We start from the raw sequence: 19,146 nt of genomic DNA on the forward strand, positions 1-19,146 counted from the left end.
GTCTGTTGTTAAAAGCAGGTTTTCCATGTGACAGTGTTGTCTCTCAAAATAGCGAGCCAAACAGGAGGTCAACGGGTTCACGATTGGTTGAAGAATTAGCGCGTTAGTACCACCAACCAATCGGAAAGGTCGTTACAGAAAAACCTTGCCACGGGGGTCTTTAATTCTGAACTTGCGTGTCCAGCATAACTGCACGTACGCTTATCACTCAACGCAGTCTGATGAAAATAAAAGACGCCCAGAAGACAGCGCGGCGTTGGATTAAAATATACGGGGCCGATAACTGGAAGGAGAGCGGGCAAGGTTTCGCGTTAATGGGATGCGGTGAAGTTGTAGACACATGAGAACACATTTAAGGCGCTGTGACCGCAGCGTATGTGCATCATGTGAACGGTTCAAAGCCATCGAGATGCTGAAGGCAATTTCATCGACGTAAGACGCTTTGCAGGAGTCGAGTAATAACGGGAGCATAAGGAATACCGGATATCAGTTTACTTGAAGCTGAGCCTATTAAAACACGGTGAGCCGTACGCAATCGTTCACTCGGATTTTTTTTATTACTAGGGAAGCACTCAGAATTCATAGGGCTGCATTATGAATGCACAGTGAACAGCGATGCAGTAGGGGAGCACTCTCGGTCGTGTGTTTATGGCACAGTTGCATTTTTCTGGTAAACAACCGTGTTCTCGTAAACCACATACGATGCCCAGTTTTGCTGCGGGAACAATGTAGCGACTGAAGTTTCACGTTACGTGCGTGCATTGCACCGAGGATATTCGAGCACATCGGATGCCGAGCAACGGGTCCGATATATGCCCGTGCGGGTCAACTTGCTTTCCTAGTACTAGTACATATATACATATACATAGCACAGACGTGAACAGTGAGCAGTTTTGAATGCTGTCTCGACAAACAATTCCACGATCGCAGTTCCATCTCCCGTCTCGGCCAGCGAAGTGTGATCTTCATTATGATGGAGCCCAGACAAGCGGCAGCTCCTTGGAATATCCAATAAGTTTATAGAGCGTCTCTGGAGACCGCACGGCGCTGAATTATTAGTGGTCTGCAACGAACAAAAAAAAACCCGATTCGGATAACAACAGTGGTTTACGGGCATCACTGCGAGACTAGAACTTGACATTCGCCGATTGAGTAAACTCAAGATGGAGACCACATTGTGCTGCGGAGGCAGCTTAATGTCTTCGATTTCAAGATGGAGTAGTGCCATTTCCTTCCTTATCCTCATCGTGTTGACTGCCGTGGGGGAAGGTACCTCACCGAAACAATGTAAGTCATTCACATGTACGCTGTCATCATATAGCATCAATGATCCGTTGTCAATGAAAACGTACGTGTTTAATTGAATTTTAAAGCAAGTGTATTTCGGTGCATTAATTACCTGCCATTGAATAATGCGCGATAATTTCTTTGCTTCCTGGTTTGATGCGGTTTACAAAATTATGACCACCATGACCACACTGACACTGACAGTATATAGGCCTAGGTAGAATTTAAAATTACATTTATTCAGGTGGATGACAAGAACGCAACACCTGCTCAAATTAATTCATACACATGTCATGAATATTTTTTTCAGAGAATAGAATTAGTAAACTCAAGTCGGCTATAATAAGCCTTATGGCAACGGACAACTGCCATTGAATAACGCACGGAAGCCTAATTTCTTTACGGCCGCTGACACTCAGTAGGTAGAATTCAAAATTACATTTATTCAGGAGCATGACAAGAACGCAACACCTGCTCAAATTAATTCATTTCAATTGCATTTCATTCATAAGGCATTTATAAATTAAAATTCATTCATGTCATGAATATTTTTCCTTCAGAAGAATGGAATTAGTAACTTCAAGTTGGCCATAATTCGATTTAAACGCCACTAACACCTCGAGGAATACGTCGACATGAAACGGAGCCATCTGCAACAGAAAAATCGAAGATAAATATTTCAGATATAAACACAGTTAGGATGTACATGTAACGCAGGGATGTAAAAGAACTCTGACAATTATTACCCGACATTCGAGGTTCAATACACACGTCCATGGTGCAAATGTAGTTACAACGTGAACAGAAAATCTGCAATTTCAAGAGGACATGCATTCCTTGTAACGTTAGAAAGGTCAAACTATTAGGCCTATATCGAAATAGTTGTACAAGTAGGGTAACTTAGTACAACTGATTTGTATTTTAGCTTTTTGTCAAAATCTCAAAATCATCTGCTCACGCACGTACATTTAGGCCTACATGTACCTTCATGTATTCAACGTGCAAACATGTCTGTGATCTGCCAGCAAAAACATTTAAAACAACCCACTTACATTTAATAATTATCCGTTCAACAAATAAGTCTATTCCTACAAATGTACCATTAGGGAGACACGTTATCGTAATTTCTTCGACAATAGGGAGACACTGGTCATTAGGGAGACATTTTCATGTCTCCCCAATTCCACAGCCCCCCTTTAGAGGCAAAATTTTACTGTCGCAATCAGGTTATATTTGTTGCTCGTAGTCTAATTAGTAAAAATACCGAAATTCGTGGAAAAAGGACAAGGGAATTCGTGGCAAAAGGAATACTGAAAGATCTGTCCCACAAATAAAACCTCGATCTGTGAAAGGAGAGGGAGTGATCAGTTATATAGTGGGTTTACTCTCTAAGATATCAGAATTTAGGGATGTGCATCGGAATCGGGTATATCCGGTTCCATAATGGGATCGGGTACCCGTAAACAATTTTACAAATTACTCAGTAACTTCTTGGGCAATAAAAAAGAAAGGTTTTGAATGCCATTCGTGGGGAATTTTCAAAATGAAAACCAGGATACATGGAAAAGCAAAACAGATTTCAAGCTTATGGGCATTTTAAAACCGCAATCCGACTAAACATGTACACACTCGTTTCTTGCTATATTGACGCAGCGATGTGGTATGAACAATTTGAACAGCAACTTCCGGGATATTAATTTTGGGGTTGGGTTTCTGTTACGGGTACCTGGGTACTAGTTTGAGTATCACCCGTTGGCCACGGAGCCCTGTCTCCTGCTTCGTAGGGTCCAGTACTACCCGGGTGCCCTCATTCCACTACAATAGGGTATCTGACTCCCATACTTACCCGTGCACACCACTATATAATTTTATAAAATAATTTTGCAAAAGAACACGATTCATATGTTCTCACTGATTTCACCGTGATCAACTAGAAGTAATCACAATCATCTAAAAAATAATCAGAACTGTTATAATCGATGTTTCATGTCAGCTTTAAATTCAGGCAAGTTAGATCTAAGACCACAAAGAAAAATCGATGTATCATGTAATTTAAAACCAGTTTGTTTTTAAGCACCAAGGTCAAAAGCCACATTGAGTTGGGGGCTTGCTAGACGTAAACTCAAGCTTGCCAATTTTAGCGAGTAGATGATTTATTATACAACATAAAACGATCTTGTAACGATTGATGAAAGTTCACGTGACTTGCATCATGAACTTTCACCTGTTAATGTCAAAGGTGAATGTTTAGCTCATAGAACTGAAGCCTGCATTTTCACCGGCAATTGAGCAATAACACGACTACATGCTGCGTCACAAGGTGCTATTCGTTTGTTTGTACATGATCAGACAGCATAAATGAGATATAGCACCCCGGTATAACATTGAGAATAATGGTAAACACCTGGTTGATGCCTCCCAGTCAATAATTTAGCCATGACGAAAACGGAAATTCTCACCCCGGTTTCAAAATTTACAATGATTATAGAATGCCGCTCAAATTTGTTTCCTTGTGGAGACATGAGAGGGTCGAAAGCTTCTTTCAAAATGCTCCCTTTTTTTTTTTAACCAGAATTTGCTTTCCGGGGTTGACATTTTGACCAAATATCCCTTACATAAAATACTTGAATTTGCGACTGATAAGTACTTGGAAATTCCTACTTTTTGAGTAAAATCCATATATCTATTTCGTGAAATCCTTATGGAGACCTTTTCACCTTTAGAAATTGCCTTGTGCAGACCTGTACAATATTTTGTTCCGTATTACACCCGGGTCTCCACAAGACATCATTTTTCGAAACATTGTTTTAAACACCCGAGCTCATTGTTTTTTAAACACGCTTGAATTTGTTTCTCATTTTATTATCAGTTAGCTTATCACCAAAAAAATTGATGACCTGAAAGTATAAAAAATATGACCTTGTTACGATCAAACAAGTTTGATATTTAGTCTTATGGATTTTGCAGTATCTCTGACCAAGATTGGCTGTCAAACTAATGATAAAGAATTCGCGTGTATTTGAAAGCACATAGTATTACTTCTAATAACATGCGCTACCGTGATATTCACACGAAGACTGTCATGTTGTCAGTCTCGAGAAAAGCCAGGAAAAGCTCAATCTCCTAAAAGTATGCTTCGTCGGTTCATACATCAAGAAAGGACATTTCTTTATGGTCGATTTAACTTCCAAGTCAGTGTGAAATTCTTCAGAGCTTCAATGATTTCTGAATATCCCAGATGAGCTCTGCGTTTATCGCGCCAGAAAGGCAGAAACATCGGTGTAGTGTTAGGCAGAACGGAACACAATTAATATTTCCCTGTTCAGTAATCGTTTGTATACCCCGAGCACTGGTCCCATCATATGTCCTTGAGATGAATGGTCCTGAATTATTGAAGCGCTTGCGAACTAAATGAAGGAAATACATGCCATCACTGTCTGAATATTTACCACAATATTTTTTATTGCTGTATTATTATTCTCTGAGAAGTATTACTGTGCACTGTTAATGACTTTGGAATGATAATTATCATGTGGGGCTGTAGCCACTAGACAGCCATGCGTAACGCAGCACTGATCATTAAATCGCAAATGAAAGGATATACTTTCTTGTACTTTTTTGGGGGAGCTTTAACCTATGAAGCCATGGAAGTCATTGAGAAACGAAGTGAAAATGAGTCATGAATCAATAAAATTGGTCAATATTTGGATGTTTGAAGTCAATAGCGATGCACACGCTGTATAGGATGACATGTCATGAAAAGGGCAAGTGCATATGCTTGTTAGACTTAAAGAGGGATTTTAGATAGATTTCACCTTTCTAAGCAGGAATTTCAATGGTTACATTTATGGGAACCCGTCCAAGTGTCAATGTATTTAATAGGTATTTATCAGTAAATAGTCAGGTAAATGATCAGTGGTGGACAACTGAATAGTCTCCTCTTTTTTTTTTATATTAAAATAGACATAACTTGGGAATATTTGCAAATAACGTGAAATCTTCATAGTTACTAATCAATAACATGTACATTATCCCTAAGTTGTTTTTTTTATGAAATGAAGCGAGCCACATATTTATATTTTTTTTCTAATTCAGTCACTTTCTTTTTCATTGACCCTGTAAACCTCTAAACAGATGATAAATAAAAAAAAAAAATCCTTTTAAAATCACGAGTTGAATATGTTAACGCCGAGCGTGTTTAGGAGGAAATTCCTCTCATTAATTTACAGCTGCCACTGCGCCGCTTATTGATAAAAAGCCGTCAGAAATATTAACACTGAAACTGTAGGCTGTTTTCCGGCTTTCAAACAATGAATCCATAAAGTAAAAAAAAAAAATCTCAGCCGGCTTCGTCCGGATATTGATATTTTTTTCTACCGCGCGTTCAAGAGCAGCCGGCTTGTTCCAGGGGCTATTTTTCTCAAGATCCTTTATTCATTACAAACTCTCGACCCTTGCCCAGCCACTTCAGACGATGGCGTAATAAAATGCTCGCGCCTTTCCCTCTTTTCTCCACGATGGCTGTTTATTTTGTCAATATCGGCGTTGTGCTCTGCATGTGGGCCAACCTCGTGTATGCGAAATATTTCTTTTTGGAAATGTAATACTAATAATACGCTGGTGCATGCTGGATCTTCTCATGTTAATAATTATCTCGTGCGCACGTCGACAGCTAGGCTAAATTATTGCTCGGAGCAGCACTTAAGGCTGTGTTGATGACAGGTATATTTGTTTATTTTGGTCAGTTATTTGAAGCGTCATTAATTAAAACAAAATATAGTTGTTATGGAACAATTGTTATGCACTAAAAAGTATGTTCAGATTGAAAAAATTGAATATATTAAATTCATCTTTCTGGATAAAATAAAAAGTATATAGATTTTACTTGAATACATTCACTGTTAAAGGACTACATCCGGGTCATTTTTAGATAGCTAGATAGATAAAACTTCATTAATTTCGAAACTGGAAATTACATGTTGTCGTCTCTCATTAAAATTGTACCGGTAATCAATATTAACAATACACTGCACCACCCACAGAAATTGCCCAATCATAACATCAAAACATTACAATTGCACGCTATAAAAAAATAAATAAAAACAAACATGGTTTGCTTGGATGAACAAATATCTAAATGGACGATGGTACCCACAGGACCGTTGGTAACCATGTCATGTGTACCAGTGGCTTCGTGATCTTGCATGACAACTAATAATGGACCTTAAACGAGGAAGCCATTTTTGTCGAGTTCCCTGAATGTGTTTTATATATTGTGATCTGTTGAATGGGATGGTGCCAGACTATTTATTCATTCTAGCCTCACTTTCATTATTTTTTTTTTTTAAATATGGCTTAAAACATTAGTGTATGTTTAATCACAAATTCTAAATTATTCATTGGAGCAGACTGGTGTTAGTTTGTAACGTCATTGCTTTTATTTCTCTACACAAGTTCCAAAAAAAGGAAGATTTTACCTCACTCTCAATCCAATATGGCCGACTCGTGAACAAGACCCATGGCTGAAGACATGGCCTACGTGTACAGTACAGGACGATGAGCAATACACAGCAACAGAGAATATGCAAAGACCACGTGTGCCCATCTCTTCGGACGTAATTAATAAATAACCGGAGATTAAATAAATATTTGATATTAACGATAATGAATTATGTTGCCGGTTGGACGTCACTGCAAAAACCCATTGGTTTCAAATTGGTAAACAATGAGGGAAAAAACAACCAGCCGGCAATCCCTGCACGCATTTAGAATGGTTAGTTATTCAATCCATTCAGTTTTAGTGCTCTGTGTAGTCCCATGAATTCTATTCAACGAATCGATTCGTACGTAGGCCTGGTCTTAAAGAGAACGCTGTAACTTGCCATCGAGCACCGTTGTATAAGTTATTAGATCGCAAAGTTCAAATATCTTCAGGAAAACATTATTTTATATAATAAAATGGTACAGTAGAAAAAAATATTGTTCAGGGTTTTTCTTGAAAGTGGCTTCATGTTTCTAACGGTTAATAAGGTTATGTTGAGATTAACAAATATTGGCATAACAGGAGATGAAAAAAGGATGAAATATATTATTTTTTTTCGCTGGACACCGAGGGCTAGCCATTTGTTCTCAGGCGAAGTCACCTACTGACTGACTGACTCCCCCCCCCCCCCCCGACTGACTGACTCCCCGACTGACTCCCCGACTGAGTCTCTATGAATAATGTCAAAAAGTGACACTTTCAGGCTCAGCTCGCCTACCAAGTCTAGTCATGTTCACATAATTGGTTTTTCATGTTAATCAGCGGGCAGAATGCATAATTCTGACACGTTGTCAGTCTATGCTTGTATTCATTGGATGAAATGTACATGTCTATGTCTTTCCTCGATTATATCTACCTGATAACGAGGAATTAAATTGCAATTTAACAACAGACTAGTTTAGAAAGGAAAGGTCTGTTGATAGTATTGCAGGTAGGTGACGTGATGGGATTGAGCCTTTGATTATACAAGCAGGGAATTTGGCACACAGTCAGAGTATGTCATGAGAAAGATATTTGCCTATGGGGCCATGGCAGATTTGCCCTTTGAAAAAATCTAGGAAGAATAACAAGCAGTGACAGCCATTTTGAAAATTGCTTGTTATATATTTTGACTGTGTGCCAAATTCCATGCTTGTATCATCAAAGGCACAATTCCCCCCAAATATTTCCCCTATCTGCCCCACAATGACAACTTCAATGTGTTACATGTAGTGATGACATTTTCTTACTGAGGTTTTGAATGATATGCACGCCTGGTGTCGGTCAAACATCTCGTGCAGGAGCGGCCATGTTTGTCATCGAGCTCATAATTGGCGTGCGTCTTTCACTGTCACATCATTTATTCAACCGCTTCGGGCAAAATGCCGTAGGGATAACATATAAGCAGGTGTGGTTCGAGAGTGTAATCTTTTATTCATGTATAGGCCGATTCGTGGTAGCTATACAGAAGACTGACCAGCCGTGTACATTAGTACACTGTATATTATGTATAGGGTGTATCTTAAGAATTTTGAAGGGCCAATATAATGGATTACAAAAAATGCAATCCTTGAAATATACTTTTGTTGCCCATGTTAATTTCATTTTTAATCTTCGAATTGCCATTCCTACGGAGTTTGGTAGCTTTTTATGCTAATGAAAATTGTCATATTCATGAGCAAAACTGTGATGTCATTACTCATTCAAAGGCATATTTCTCGGGTTGACTGTGGTATTATGTTTCTGCGTTCAGTGGTCCATTGTTATTTCGGTATATGACAGTAAGACAATGAGAAAATTGTGTGGAAAAATGTTTCCAATAAGCAGAATGTTCTGGTTTACAATGTTAAAACCCTTATCTGAAGAGTGTATTCCTCAGGTGACATCACAGCAACAGCGCCCTCAGTTGTGAGGGAAAACATGAAACTATTAAATGTTAAAAAAATGTTTTGAAAATGTGTATACCAAAAAGAGATGTCTCATAGGTTTTATACATTTTAGTGGAATCGATATATTTGCTACAAATATGCTCCAGTATGAATTTCATTTCATGGACCCCTTAAGCAAGGCACCGTCTTCCTTGGTTTGTGTAATGTTTAAATTGAGCGCATGAATTAGGCCCGGATTACCTAATAGGCACAGTATGCGAATGTGAGGGCCTACGAAAAAAATTGGGGGCCTACGAAAACTTGGGGGGAGCCTACGAAAATACCGCAGTGTGCCATAACACACATAGGCCTACCCACACACCCACACGCGCAGAGAAAAGTTTTTTAAAAAGTTTTAGGGTCTCTCTCAGAATTTTCGATTTCACCAACTGACGCTGTACAGCATGTATGCATTGGACCTACGTATACAATGTACGGTAAAGTCTGTGGTTCTGAAGCACGGTGCCAACCATGGGCGTCGATCGGTGAGGAACGGGGGGACTGATGTCGTTCCCCAACGATTTTCGTCCCTGAATAAAAATATGTAGCCTACATTTGAATCTACAGCTCAGAATAGCTGATTTAATGACTCCAAACTCGGAAAAGATGTTTAAATGATGATCTTGCGCTAAAACTTTGGCAGTCGTCATAAATTGCCTCAGATCGCACCACAAGGCGCCTAGAATCCATTTTTTATCAGGGGCCCGCTTAAGGGCCCCGAACCCGCGCCGTTTAGGCTTCGCACTCGCACAATTAGTACTGATCAAGATACACATGTATGTACCACCCCCACTTTGAGAAGCGAATGACGCCCTCGAGAATTGGTGCCAACAGGCTGTTAGAGCTAGGACCTATACCAGTTTGGCCTGGCTTGATGTTGCTCTGGGTAACATGTATTCCTTGCAATGTGAACGAAATCAGTTTCACAATGTTCTCCTCCTTCACACCGACGGAAGGTGCCTTTTTTCTGAGCAAATGCCTCTTTTTGGGGATGCCCCCAGTTTTAAAAACGTTCCGCCGCCGCCAGTTGGCGTATTACATGTGCAGGTGTTAGTAAAAATTATACTCGCTTGTTAACTACATAAAACGACCCCAATTTAGATCGTTCAGTCGCCAATGGTTCATGGATTTGCTTTGTTTCATCTCAAAGACCTTTTCATGACCGTAGACTTGAGTTAAAGCGTATGGCAACCCGGACACGAAAAAAGACCATGCGAATGGCAGGCTCGTTGTCTCCGTGCGCCGTCATCAGGGGCGTAATTCCCGGGGTGGGGGTCTATACCCCCCATACTTTCCGACCGGGGGATGGGCTATTGAATAATCGCCCACTTTTTTGAGATGAGAAATAAAAAGAGGATTTTGAGGTATTTTGAGGTGTCCAGCCCCCCCCCCCTTGCGAATATCCACGGCCGGGCAATTCGGGTGTTTCATGTGCCACCAAGAGTTTGCCACGGAGAGTTCATTTTTCCTAGTGCATTATTTCCGGTCAGTAGTTTCGTAAGCGTATGATTCGAGTATAATTTTTCTTTTCTTTGTATCAATATGGTGTTTTTAGTAAGGGGGCATAACGCTTTACCCAAATTTAAAGCCAATTAGCTAAGGTTGTTCAATGACACTCATTCAAATGGGCCTTGTTTTGTCGACCGTAATTTGAAAAACTGACTCTCCATGGCAAACTCTTGGTGGCGCACTGCATTGGTGTCGGCCGACCAGCGTTGGAAATTGATACGAAAATACAACTTTTCTTGAAAATGACAGTATATCAGGTGCCATGATTTTACAGGATGCTTCACTAACAGTCCAGCAAGGTATTTTAAATAATTTGGTGGTTTTATTTTTTGATATTTGCAAATGTTGTATTGTCCCTTTAACTTCCGATACTTAAATTTAAAGGGCGAATACTGTGTATATAAGATGGAAGATTGCCTCTTGTCGGGCAAAATATTTTCTAACCAAATGTCTTCTCATACTAAGATTAAATGTGTCTCACGCTGTTACCCCCTAGTCACCATGCCAGGAGAGACGTGTGGCTACATCGTCGACAACGGCGATCAGTTCAAGGTGGTTTCGCAGCAGATTCAACTTGGAGACGAACCGGAACAGACATCGTACCTCGCCAACGTCAGTTGCACCATCACCTTCCGTACCCAACGGGGCAAGCGGAACTTCTTGAGACTCTCCAGTTTTGAGGTGAAGGAGATACACAGAACGTAGATTTGTATCCATCAATTGCCTAACTTCAGGTGGGGAGGGGGAGGTGTGCTCTAAGAGGTCCTAATAGCAGAACCTTTTAATCCATCCTTCCTGTCAATCAAACAAACTATGCGCACGATTGACCAGTTGCATCACGATTTTTGGTCACACATGACCATGGTATACAGCTTGGCCATACCTGGTCATAACTACTTTGAGAGATGTACACAAGCCGAGGGTGGGCGGGGATAACGACCTAATCTAAAACGGTCCATTGGAAAACGGGTCTGTGTCCAATTTAATAATCATAATAATAGTGGGTATTTATAAAGCGCACGTATCCACCAGGACTGGTGCTCAAGCCGCTACATCGTTATTACCCCTGCTCATTGGGCCCATAAAGCATTCCAAATACCATATCAGCTCCCTGGGGAGTATTTACCTTGACTTTCAAGTTTTGTAGGGGTATTCTAATATGAGTGTTTCATTTAGATGCTAATGCGAACTCCCATATAACCACGATCACAACTATAATGGTTCATTGTCGCAGCTGTTTGAGTTGCGCTTGAATTCAAATGGGGTGTCATATAATTAATGATGCTTTTCTGAGGGATGTATTTCTTCCCCTTTAAAATAAATTGGTCCGTCAGCGGGTACGCCATCAACCGTATAGCACCTGCCACCTCGAGCAAAACTATAGAGCAAAACGAAGACAAAACCTGTAGCAAAACGAAGACAAATCTACAACGAAACGAAAACAAAATCTACAACGAAACAAAGGCAAAACCTACAGCAAAACGAGGACAAAACCTTCAGCAAAACGAAGACGAAATCAACAGCAAAACGAAGCTTAACGTTATCAAACTGTCAGTTACGAGCTGGAACTGTACCTCTGAGAACGGACAATTATGTGCCTGTCTATATATAAATACATCAATGTAAGGCGAATCGTTAAATTTGCAAGCGTAATGAATTGCACACACCTGCGCCAGAAAGTTCTTAAAGGGCTTTAAATGAAATGTTCCTGAACAGCCAGACCGCGGCGAACTGTCATACAGAGATTTTATTAGGATTGGGGGCGACAAACTTTGAATGCCTGGCCGTATACAATTTTTAATGTTACCCGCCACCCCCCCCCCCCCCCCCAAAGAATAAGATATGATCCTCCCCCCCTCCAAAAATAATAAGATATGATCCTCCCCTCAGTCACCAGACCTCCGTCCTTTAACAACTCTGAGAACATTTATATAGCCTTGTAATGTATATAACCTTCAAAGGTTATCCCATAGCAGGCAGAGTTGCCATCAATCATTGCAGGTCAGGGCCCAATTTCATGGCGCTGCACAACAGCAGAAAAGTTGTACATGACCATGTACATGCACATTATTTACAGTTAGTCTGTAGGTATGCACGTCTGTGCATGGTGTTGAGATTATTATTGCATGGTGTTGAGATTATTATTGCATGCGCAAACTAGGTCTCGCTGACTTCCGAACGAAATTAGGAGCGGGACGCTCCTAATTCAAAAGTTGAAATAAATGAATTCGTTACTTATCGTTGGCCGATTTTTTTTCGTTCGATGTCTCATTGGAAAGCTCATAACTATTGTAATGCTAGAAATGTATCCATTCAATTTGAAAATCTATTGGTGTTACGTTACGTCACTGATTTAAGCAACTTTTTCATCTGAAGTAAGCGTTCCTTTGCTGTGCTTACTGTTTACGGTCACTATGAAACAGAGGAAGGCTCTGTTAGCAGAAATTGAGCACTGGTCACAAGTGACGGAGGATAAACACGGTGACAGACGAAAACCCTTGTCACAATTCGCTTGTAGAATTCGTCACCCAAAATAGAGACTGGATAATGACTTGCCTTGAATTGGTTTCAGTTGTCCTGCAATTATTACCATTGCCGATATCTGTTCGTGACATCACCGACAATGTACCCGAGATACAAGACCCACCGTGTTTTACATTTTTCTGGATAATTTTCTTCCAAACTATTCAGGTCGAGACGTCCAGATTTTGCTCAAGGGACGGTCTTTACTTATACGACGGCGGAAGGGAGGCGACCGACAAGCTACTGTCGGCCAACAAGCACGCCCTCTGCGGCACCACGCTGTCCCTGCCCAATTATTTCGTCTCTACAGGTCACGAGGTCACGCTCAAGTTCGTCACGGACGGGAGTAACAACTCTTTCCGCGGCTTTACGGTGCTCATCACGCCATTTGCGGAGAACGGTAAGTTCAGGGCAGGTTTGAATAGTAGGGACTCCACGCGCGAACAGAAGATGGCGCTTTTTGACCTCTTTGAAGAGCTGCGCCATGCAGGCAAGTGCCAGCCTCCACTCCATGGGCGTATGCGCCAACCTCGTTTCTATGGGTACGATCTTGCCGCACCATGTTGTTTCCCATCATGTCTTGCGCGATCTTAGTAAAGGAACGCGCACGCACTCATGGAGTCGGGGCTTCGCGTGCGCGTTGCTTCGTTCAGATCGCACAAGGCATGATGGGAAACAACATGGCACAGCAAGATCGTACCCATGGAAACGAGGTTGGGAAAGTGCGTTCGAATGACCCTAGACCGGTGACCTGTGTGACCTCATAACACACCGTGTGAATGAGGACAGGCAACAGCCTCGCACTTATACCACCTGATGCTGTGCTTTTAGGCTGTGCCGCCTCCCCTGATGAACTTGAGCGTGACCTATACATAAAGTCACGGAGTTTTAAACATAAAGCACCGTTTTAAAGTCCTGTCAACCGATTACCAAAACGGTAAGATTTTTTTCAGCAAAACGAAAACAATTCACATACATCCCTATGTGAATTGTTTTCGTTTTGCTGAAAAAAACCCAATTCACATACATCCCTATGTGAATTGTTTTCGTTTTTGCCGAAAGGATGCTTACCCTTTTTTGTGATCCATGGTCAGAACTTGTCCACGGTGCTTGTGTTAAAATGGCGTTTGTGTTCAAAATATCGTAACTTAAAAAGTACATTGAAAAAGTGTAATTTGAATTATTATTATCCTAGATTTTGAAAGTGCTACATGCAGAACATCATTATATAATTGCTTTTGCCATTTGGGTTTCCCTTTTTTTCTGACCCGCCCTGTAAATGTATTGCAAAATCTGCTTACGAGACTTATTAGTGAAGGTTCTGTGTCAAGTAGGCGAAGAGCATGACGTCCTCTATCGTTTATACACACGCTTCTGACGTCCTCCGTCGCGAAAGCGCAAACTAGCCGGTTTCTGTCTCTTTTATGTTTCACTTATACATGAAACGTGAATTTCGAAGTTCAGCCATGTGTTGATAATCAAGGAGAAATGGCTAGCTCTCGGGCATAGCAAAAATGCATGCTACATGTATAATGCAACAGTAGATATTGGTCTTTGGTTCATTCCTCTGCAGAGGACTGCGACGGGTTCATCTGTCACATGACCAAGCGGTGCATCACCAAGGAAGCCTCGTGTAATAAGGAATACCAGTGCGAAGATGGTTCAGACGAACCACCAAACTGCCACCTTCGAAACGCAGGTCGGTACAGAGTCTTCATTGTTGGCATGTAATTGAGCTCTGAAAGAAAGTAAACTTTGCATTAACACGTCTAAGTTTCACGTTTCACGGACACCGCCATCTTTATTGTAAGACAGTGTTACCTGTGATGTCATAACAGTGGACGACCTACTGGACACGGACGGGCAACCCGAACATTTAAACATCTTTTGCATGTTAGGCCAAAAAAAAATTAAGTCGGTCTCTGGTCAGCGCGCGCGCCGATTTTAATAATGCGCGTCAATCTTTTTTTTTCAAAATGTTCCGCGGTAGCTTCAACAGCACCCTCTATTGCCGCACCTCCTCAAGTTTTTTTTTATCAAAGAGCACCAAGGAATGGGAAATTGCACCAAGGCAAATGATCGAGAGCACCAAGGCAAATTATGGAGGACACCAATGTACATGAGGACACCAAAAAAGCAAAATAGTACCCCACCTTGTCTGTACAATCCAAGCTTGAAGAAAAAAAAAGCCGCGTCCCCGCGTCAATTCCAGAACTTTGGTCTGACCAGAGACCGAATATTTTTTTTGGCCTTATTTTGCCCACATTTAAACAGTTTATGTCACCTTTTTACACCAATCACATTTCAAGAGACACACACGCAGTGCACAAGAGAACAGTTTGCTGAAAGTTGGCATCACGCGTGACCACAACATCCAATTTTTAAACAAAATGTAACACGGTTTGTTGGCCAGTGCCAATCTTAACGGGCTTTACAATAGAAAAACGTTCCATCATGCCATCATAACCAGAGAATGATGGGGCATATTTCTGTGGCAATGACCCCTGATATGCACTTGACAACAACTTGATGGTGGTATCCGTGAAAATGGCTTTTGTGATCATTGTACTCTCGTGACTGTAAGCCCTTATCCACTCCGTTCACAAGTACCCCCTCACCGGCAAAGGAAGTAGAGCAGGGGGTGACCGACCGACGCCATCTTGCCTGACTGCAATTCATTTGCTGCGAAGCGCGGCCACTGCGTGTAAATAGAACAAATCCCCTGGTGTACGTGGGTCACACACAAGGAGCGGTGCGCGTCAACCAGCGAAATGTCCCGCCCATGGGACGTCGTTGCTAGGTAAAAGGGCGCCCTCTTTTGGTAGTGCACGGAGCTCATAGATCGATTGCATTCAGCTGCTGTGTTAAAGGTGTGTGTTGTCATGTTCATTCATTAACAATGAATGCACGAGAGGTCTACTCATGCGCATCCATATTGAAAAAAAACCCCATATACATGTACCTCAAAGATGGCTGCAGTGCAAACGATCTATAATGACGAAAGGATACTCTGCCAGTTACTGTTCAGAGTAACCGTCATGTAGCGGTTGTTTTGTACACAAAGCCTCTTTTCATTACTGAAGTGGAGTGTACGGGGATTTAATGCCCGAGTCGATCTTTGGCAGATTCTTTTTTTTTTTTTTACCAACGATAAGAATTTTCTCGAGGGTTAAGTGTCATCTAAATTCTAACGGGTTTTCAAGGCATAATTTGTAGTTATGCGCACGCGTACCTCCGTAACTAAGGATTCAAGGCTTATGGGGTTTGTGCCAAATTTCTAGTGGCGTTGTAAGCACAAAATGGTAATTGCGAGCATCGAAATCCGTAGACTCGGCCTAAGTCGGGTGCTGCGCTGAGTCTGGGCATATAAATTATGCGTACACGAAAACACACTGCACAGTCAACTTACAAGCTATTTATAACGCGCGCCCTCACGCGTCAGTTCCACACCAACATGTACTTGTCACGCTTCGGTCATGATATTGATGATGACATTCAGGGCTGGATTGTCATGGCAGCGGTGTTGCGGGTATCGACTTAAATTTGACTCGAGTCAAGTCTATGAAATTCGTAGTTGTTTAAACTTGAAGATTCATCACTCACTCAGATTGTAATCAGATGGTTTGTATTCCCACCCAGGTTTCCGACCTAGCTCTACGTGGTGCAGTTGGCCACTTCTCTTATCAAGCTGTTTCATGGTTGCGTGCCAGTGGATGCTAACCGGCACCAGACCAATTCCATGAATGTGTCATCACACGAGGCCTATCAGCAACACGGTCTCGACGTAGTCTCCTTAATAAAAACAAGCAGAGTTGCTTTTCACGCGGGACATTTTTCTCGATGTTTCCACGAGAATGTTTCAGACTGCAACTTGTCCATTGAAGGCCAATGGATGCAGTTGATGAGGAAGCTGCTGATTGAGATAAAGAGGCTGAATGTATGATTTATTGAAGATGTTGAAATCGCGATCCTATATACGATAGATATGATTTCCCAGCCGCATAGACTTGTTTTCTATAATAAACCAAATCGGTATTCCAACTGCGCTCGTGTTTATAAACAAGAGTTTTCCGACAAAACGCTTGTTCTTGTTGGAACACGCGTACAGCGTGTTTTTGCTGCAACATGTAACACTTAATACAGGCGCGTAGCCAGGGTATGTTTGCCCATTGCAAAATAGCATTTGTCGTCCCTGTGATCCATTTAAAATCTCCTTCCCGTTGCAATCTGCCACTCTGCACCCCTCCTGGCTACGCCACTGACGTAACATGTTCCACTGAAACCGTTCATATTCCATAGAGCATTCCAAGTGTTCCGTAGCGTTTTGGGCGTAAAGTGTTTTTTCTCTTCTGCGAACATACGTATTTCCACCTTTAAACACTCAGGTCAAATTTCATAGTAAACAAGTTGAGTCTTTGGAAGATCTCAAGTTCTTGCTTTCTCAATGCTGCTGATAATAATAGGGCTAAACTTGGACTTTTTGATGGATGAAACTCAAGACATGATTTTGTGATGTTTCGCCACAGCTTCAAGTTATTTATTGCCAACTTATTCGTCTGATATTGAATTGGTTTGGGCAAGCTGGCATTAGGAACATGGGGCTAACAGGCCCGAAGCAACATATCAACCACACAATCCGTGGACACTCAGTCTCAAGCTCTTGCTTTCCCGGTGCTTCTAATCACAAACCTATGGGAATGTCTCCCTAGGCTACAATTTTCCGTAATAATAATTTATTATGGAAGATATGTTTCTCCGAATGGTGTATACACATGGAAATCGCCTGATATAGAAATTGTTATGGCAGACACAGAACTTTGGTCAATGCAAACGGATCGTCCCTTTTCCAACCTCTTTGAAAAGCTTTTTGAAAAACTTTTTGAAAGTTAGGACAAACTTCTAAGCGTGAACAATGTATTACCCTGAATATAGATGTACAATGTATAAACTAATATGTTTAGAATGTATACATAAATTATAATGTAAAACAGGTGCCGTTCTAAAATACCTTTAAAAGAAAATTGGCTTCACATGAGTAGAGAAAAATCTGAAAATTGAAAGAGTTTTCATATAAAACTTCTTTTTTTTACGTTTAGGGGATAATTGAAAAGCTATGCACGTTTCTGGAAAATTTAGGTAATTTTTTTTATTTTTTGTTTAATTCTTTGTGACAATTTTCGGAACATTTCAGAGGAAATGGAGACATTTTTCAAATTTTGCAGTGCCGACCTCCCCCACCTGTTGACACAACACTAATTTTCCCCTAGATAAGTATTTCTCTTTTGAAATTTTAAGATGATGAATTTGGCATCGACATGAACTGTGATTTTTATGACAGGTCTAAGATTTTTTTTTTTTTGGGGGGGGGGGGGTTTAAAAATAGAATGTGAAGCTAGACCAGTCTATACAGCGAATAACCTACTAGATACGTAACTGATCCACAATGCCTTGCGTTTCCTAATTGACAAGGTTGTTGGAAAGGGATGAGGGGTCACCAACGCCCTTGTGGGAACGAGCGAACTACGGGGAGTACCAACCTCGTCCCCAGTGCTTACTTTATTCCCAACCTCGTTTCCAATAGTAAGCCCTAGATAGGACACTTTCTTCTTGTATCCTGATTCGATACTGCAATTGGTTAGTATGTATTTATATCGTGTAGTTGGTGTTGTCATTTCCAACGTGCATTACGTGTTTTCACGATCATTGTAATTATAACGTCCACGCCTTCTCAATAATACTCTTTGCCTTTCCAGTTTGCTCATAATTATTAATATGAAATGTGATATTGCAAATTGGCGGGATAAGATTGCATTTTAACTCTGAAAACGATCATGTATTCGTAACTCACGGCGCGACGAATTGATTGTGTTTTTACCCCAGACACCGCATACAAAAACAAACACTAATGTAACGAACAGGCAAGCACCAGACTATTCCTCATTTGCATACGTGTGCACAAATTTTGCACATGCAAATGATCCAATACCAGGGTGAGAGAGCAGGTAGTGGTGAGCGCGTACTGCTAGCTCGAAACCCTGGGGACGAGGTTGGGGTGTACCGATTTTAACTAATAACCCAGGATGCATTTCGAAAAAAAATGCCTCTCGTTTTAGTGGCTCACTATAGACCATGCCACACTTGGCAACGAAACTTGCATGCTTGTTATCGTCACGTGACGCCGGTTGTACCACGCAAAAAAAAAAGCGAAGCCCGCTATTCTACATTATGTTTGTAAAACAAAATTACAGTATGTTACTTGAATGTGGCTGGCTTAAAATGTGTATATTGGGTAATACAACAGGGGGAAAATACGAGTAAGACGCTGGGTGTTTTTGAAAGGCCAACCGACAGGCACGTTTTCAAAGATAGGCCTAATTG

The 19,146-nt window shown here is 41.2% G+C and overlaps 1 protein-coding gene across 1 annotated transcript; it reads left to right on the forward strand.

Moving 5' to 3' along the window:
- The first annotated feature begins 228 nt into the window (after positions 1 to 228).
- Positions 229 to 18,142, forward strand: LOC119739466. Its single transcript, XM_038214433.1, has 5 exons — positions 229 to 1,287; positions 10,742 to 10,926; positions 12,937 to 13,168; positions 14,342 to 14,467; positions 16,408 to 18,142. The coding sequence occupies exons 1-5, from the start codon at positions 1,164 to 1,166 to the stop codon at positions 16,509 to 16,511; spliced, it is 771 nt and encodes a 256-aa protein (XP_038070361.1). The 5' UTR covers positions 229 to 1,163; the 3' UTR covers positions 16,512 to 18,142.
- Positions 18,143 to 19,146: the final 1,004 nt, after the last annotated feature.

Source organism: Patiria miniata, unplaced genomic scaffold, assembly GCF_015706575.1.
Source record: "Patiria miniata isolate m_02_andy unplaced genomic scaffold, ASM1570657v1 HiC_scaffold_30, whole genome shotgun sequence".
In the NCBI taxonomy this organism is placed as follows: domain Eukaryota; kingdom Metazoa; phylum Echinodermata; class Asteroidea; order Valvatida; family Asterinidae; genus Patiria; species Patiria miniata.

Excerpts from the sequence above, each read along its gene's own strand:
- LOC119739466 (XM_038214433.1), top strand. The coding sequence starts at position 1,164 with ATGGAGACCACATTGTGCTGCGGAGGCAGCTTAATGTCTTCGATTTCA. Across the intron at positions 1,288-10,741 it reads AGGTACCTCACCGAAACAAT|TCACCATGCCAGGAGAGACG; the intron begins GTAAGTCATTCA and ends GTTACCCCCTAG. Across the intron at positions 13,169-14,341 it reads CACGCCATTTGCGGAGAACG|AGGACTGCGACGGGTTCATC; the intron begins GTAAGTTCAGGG and ends ATTCCTCTGCAG.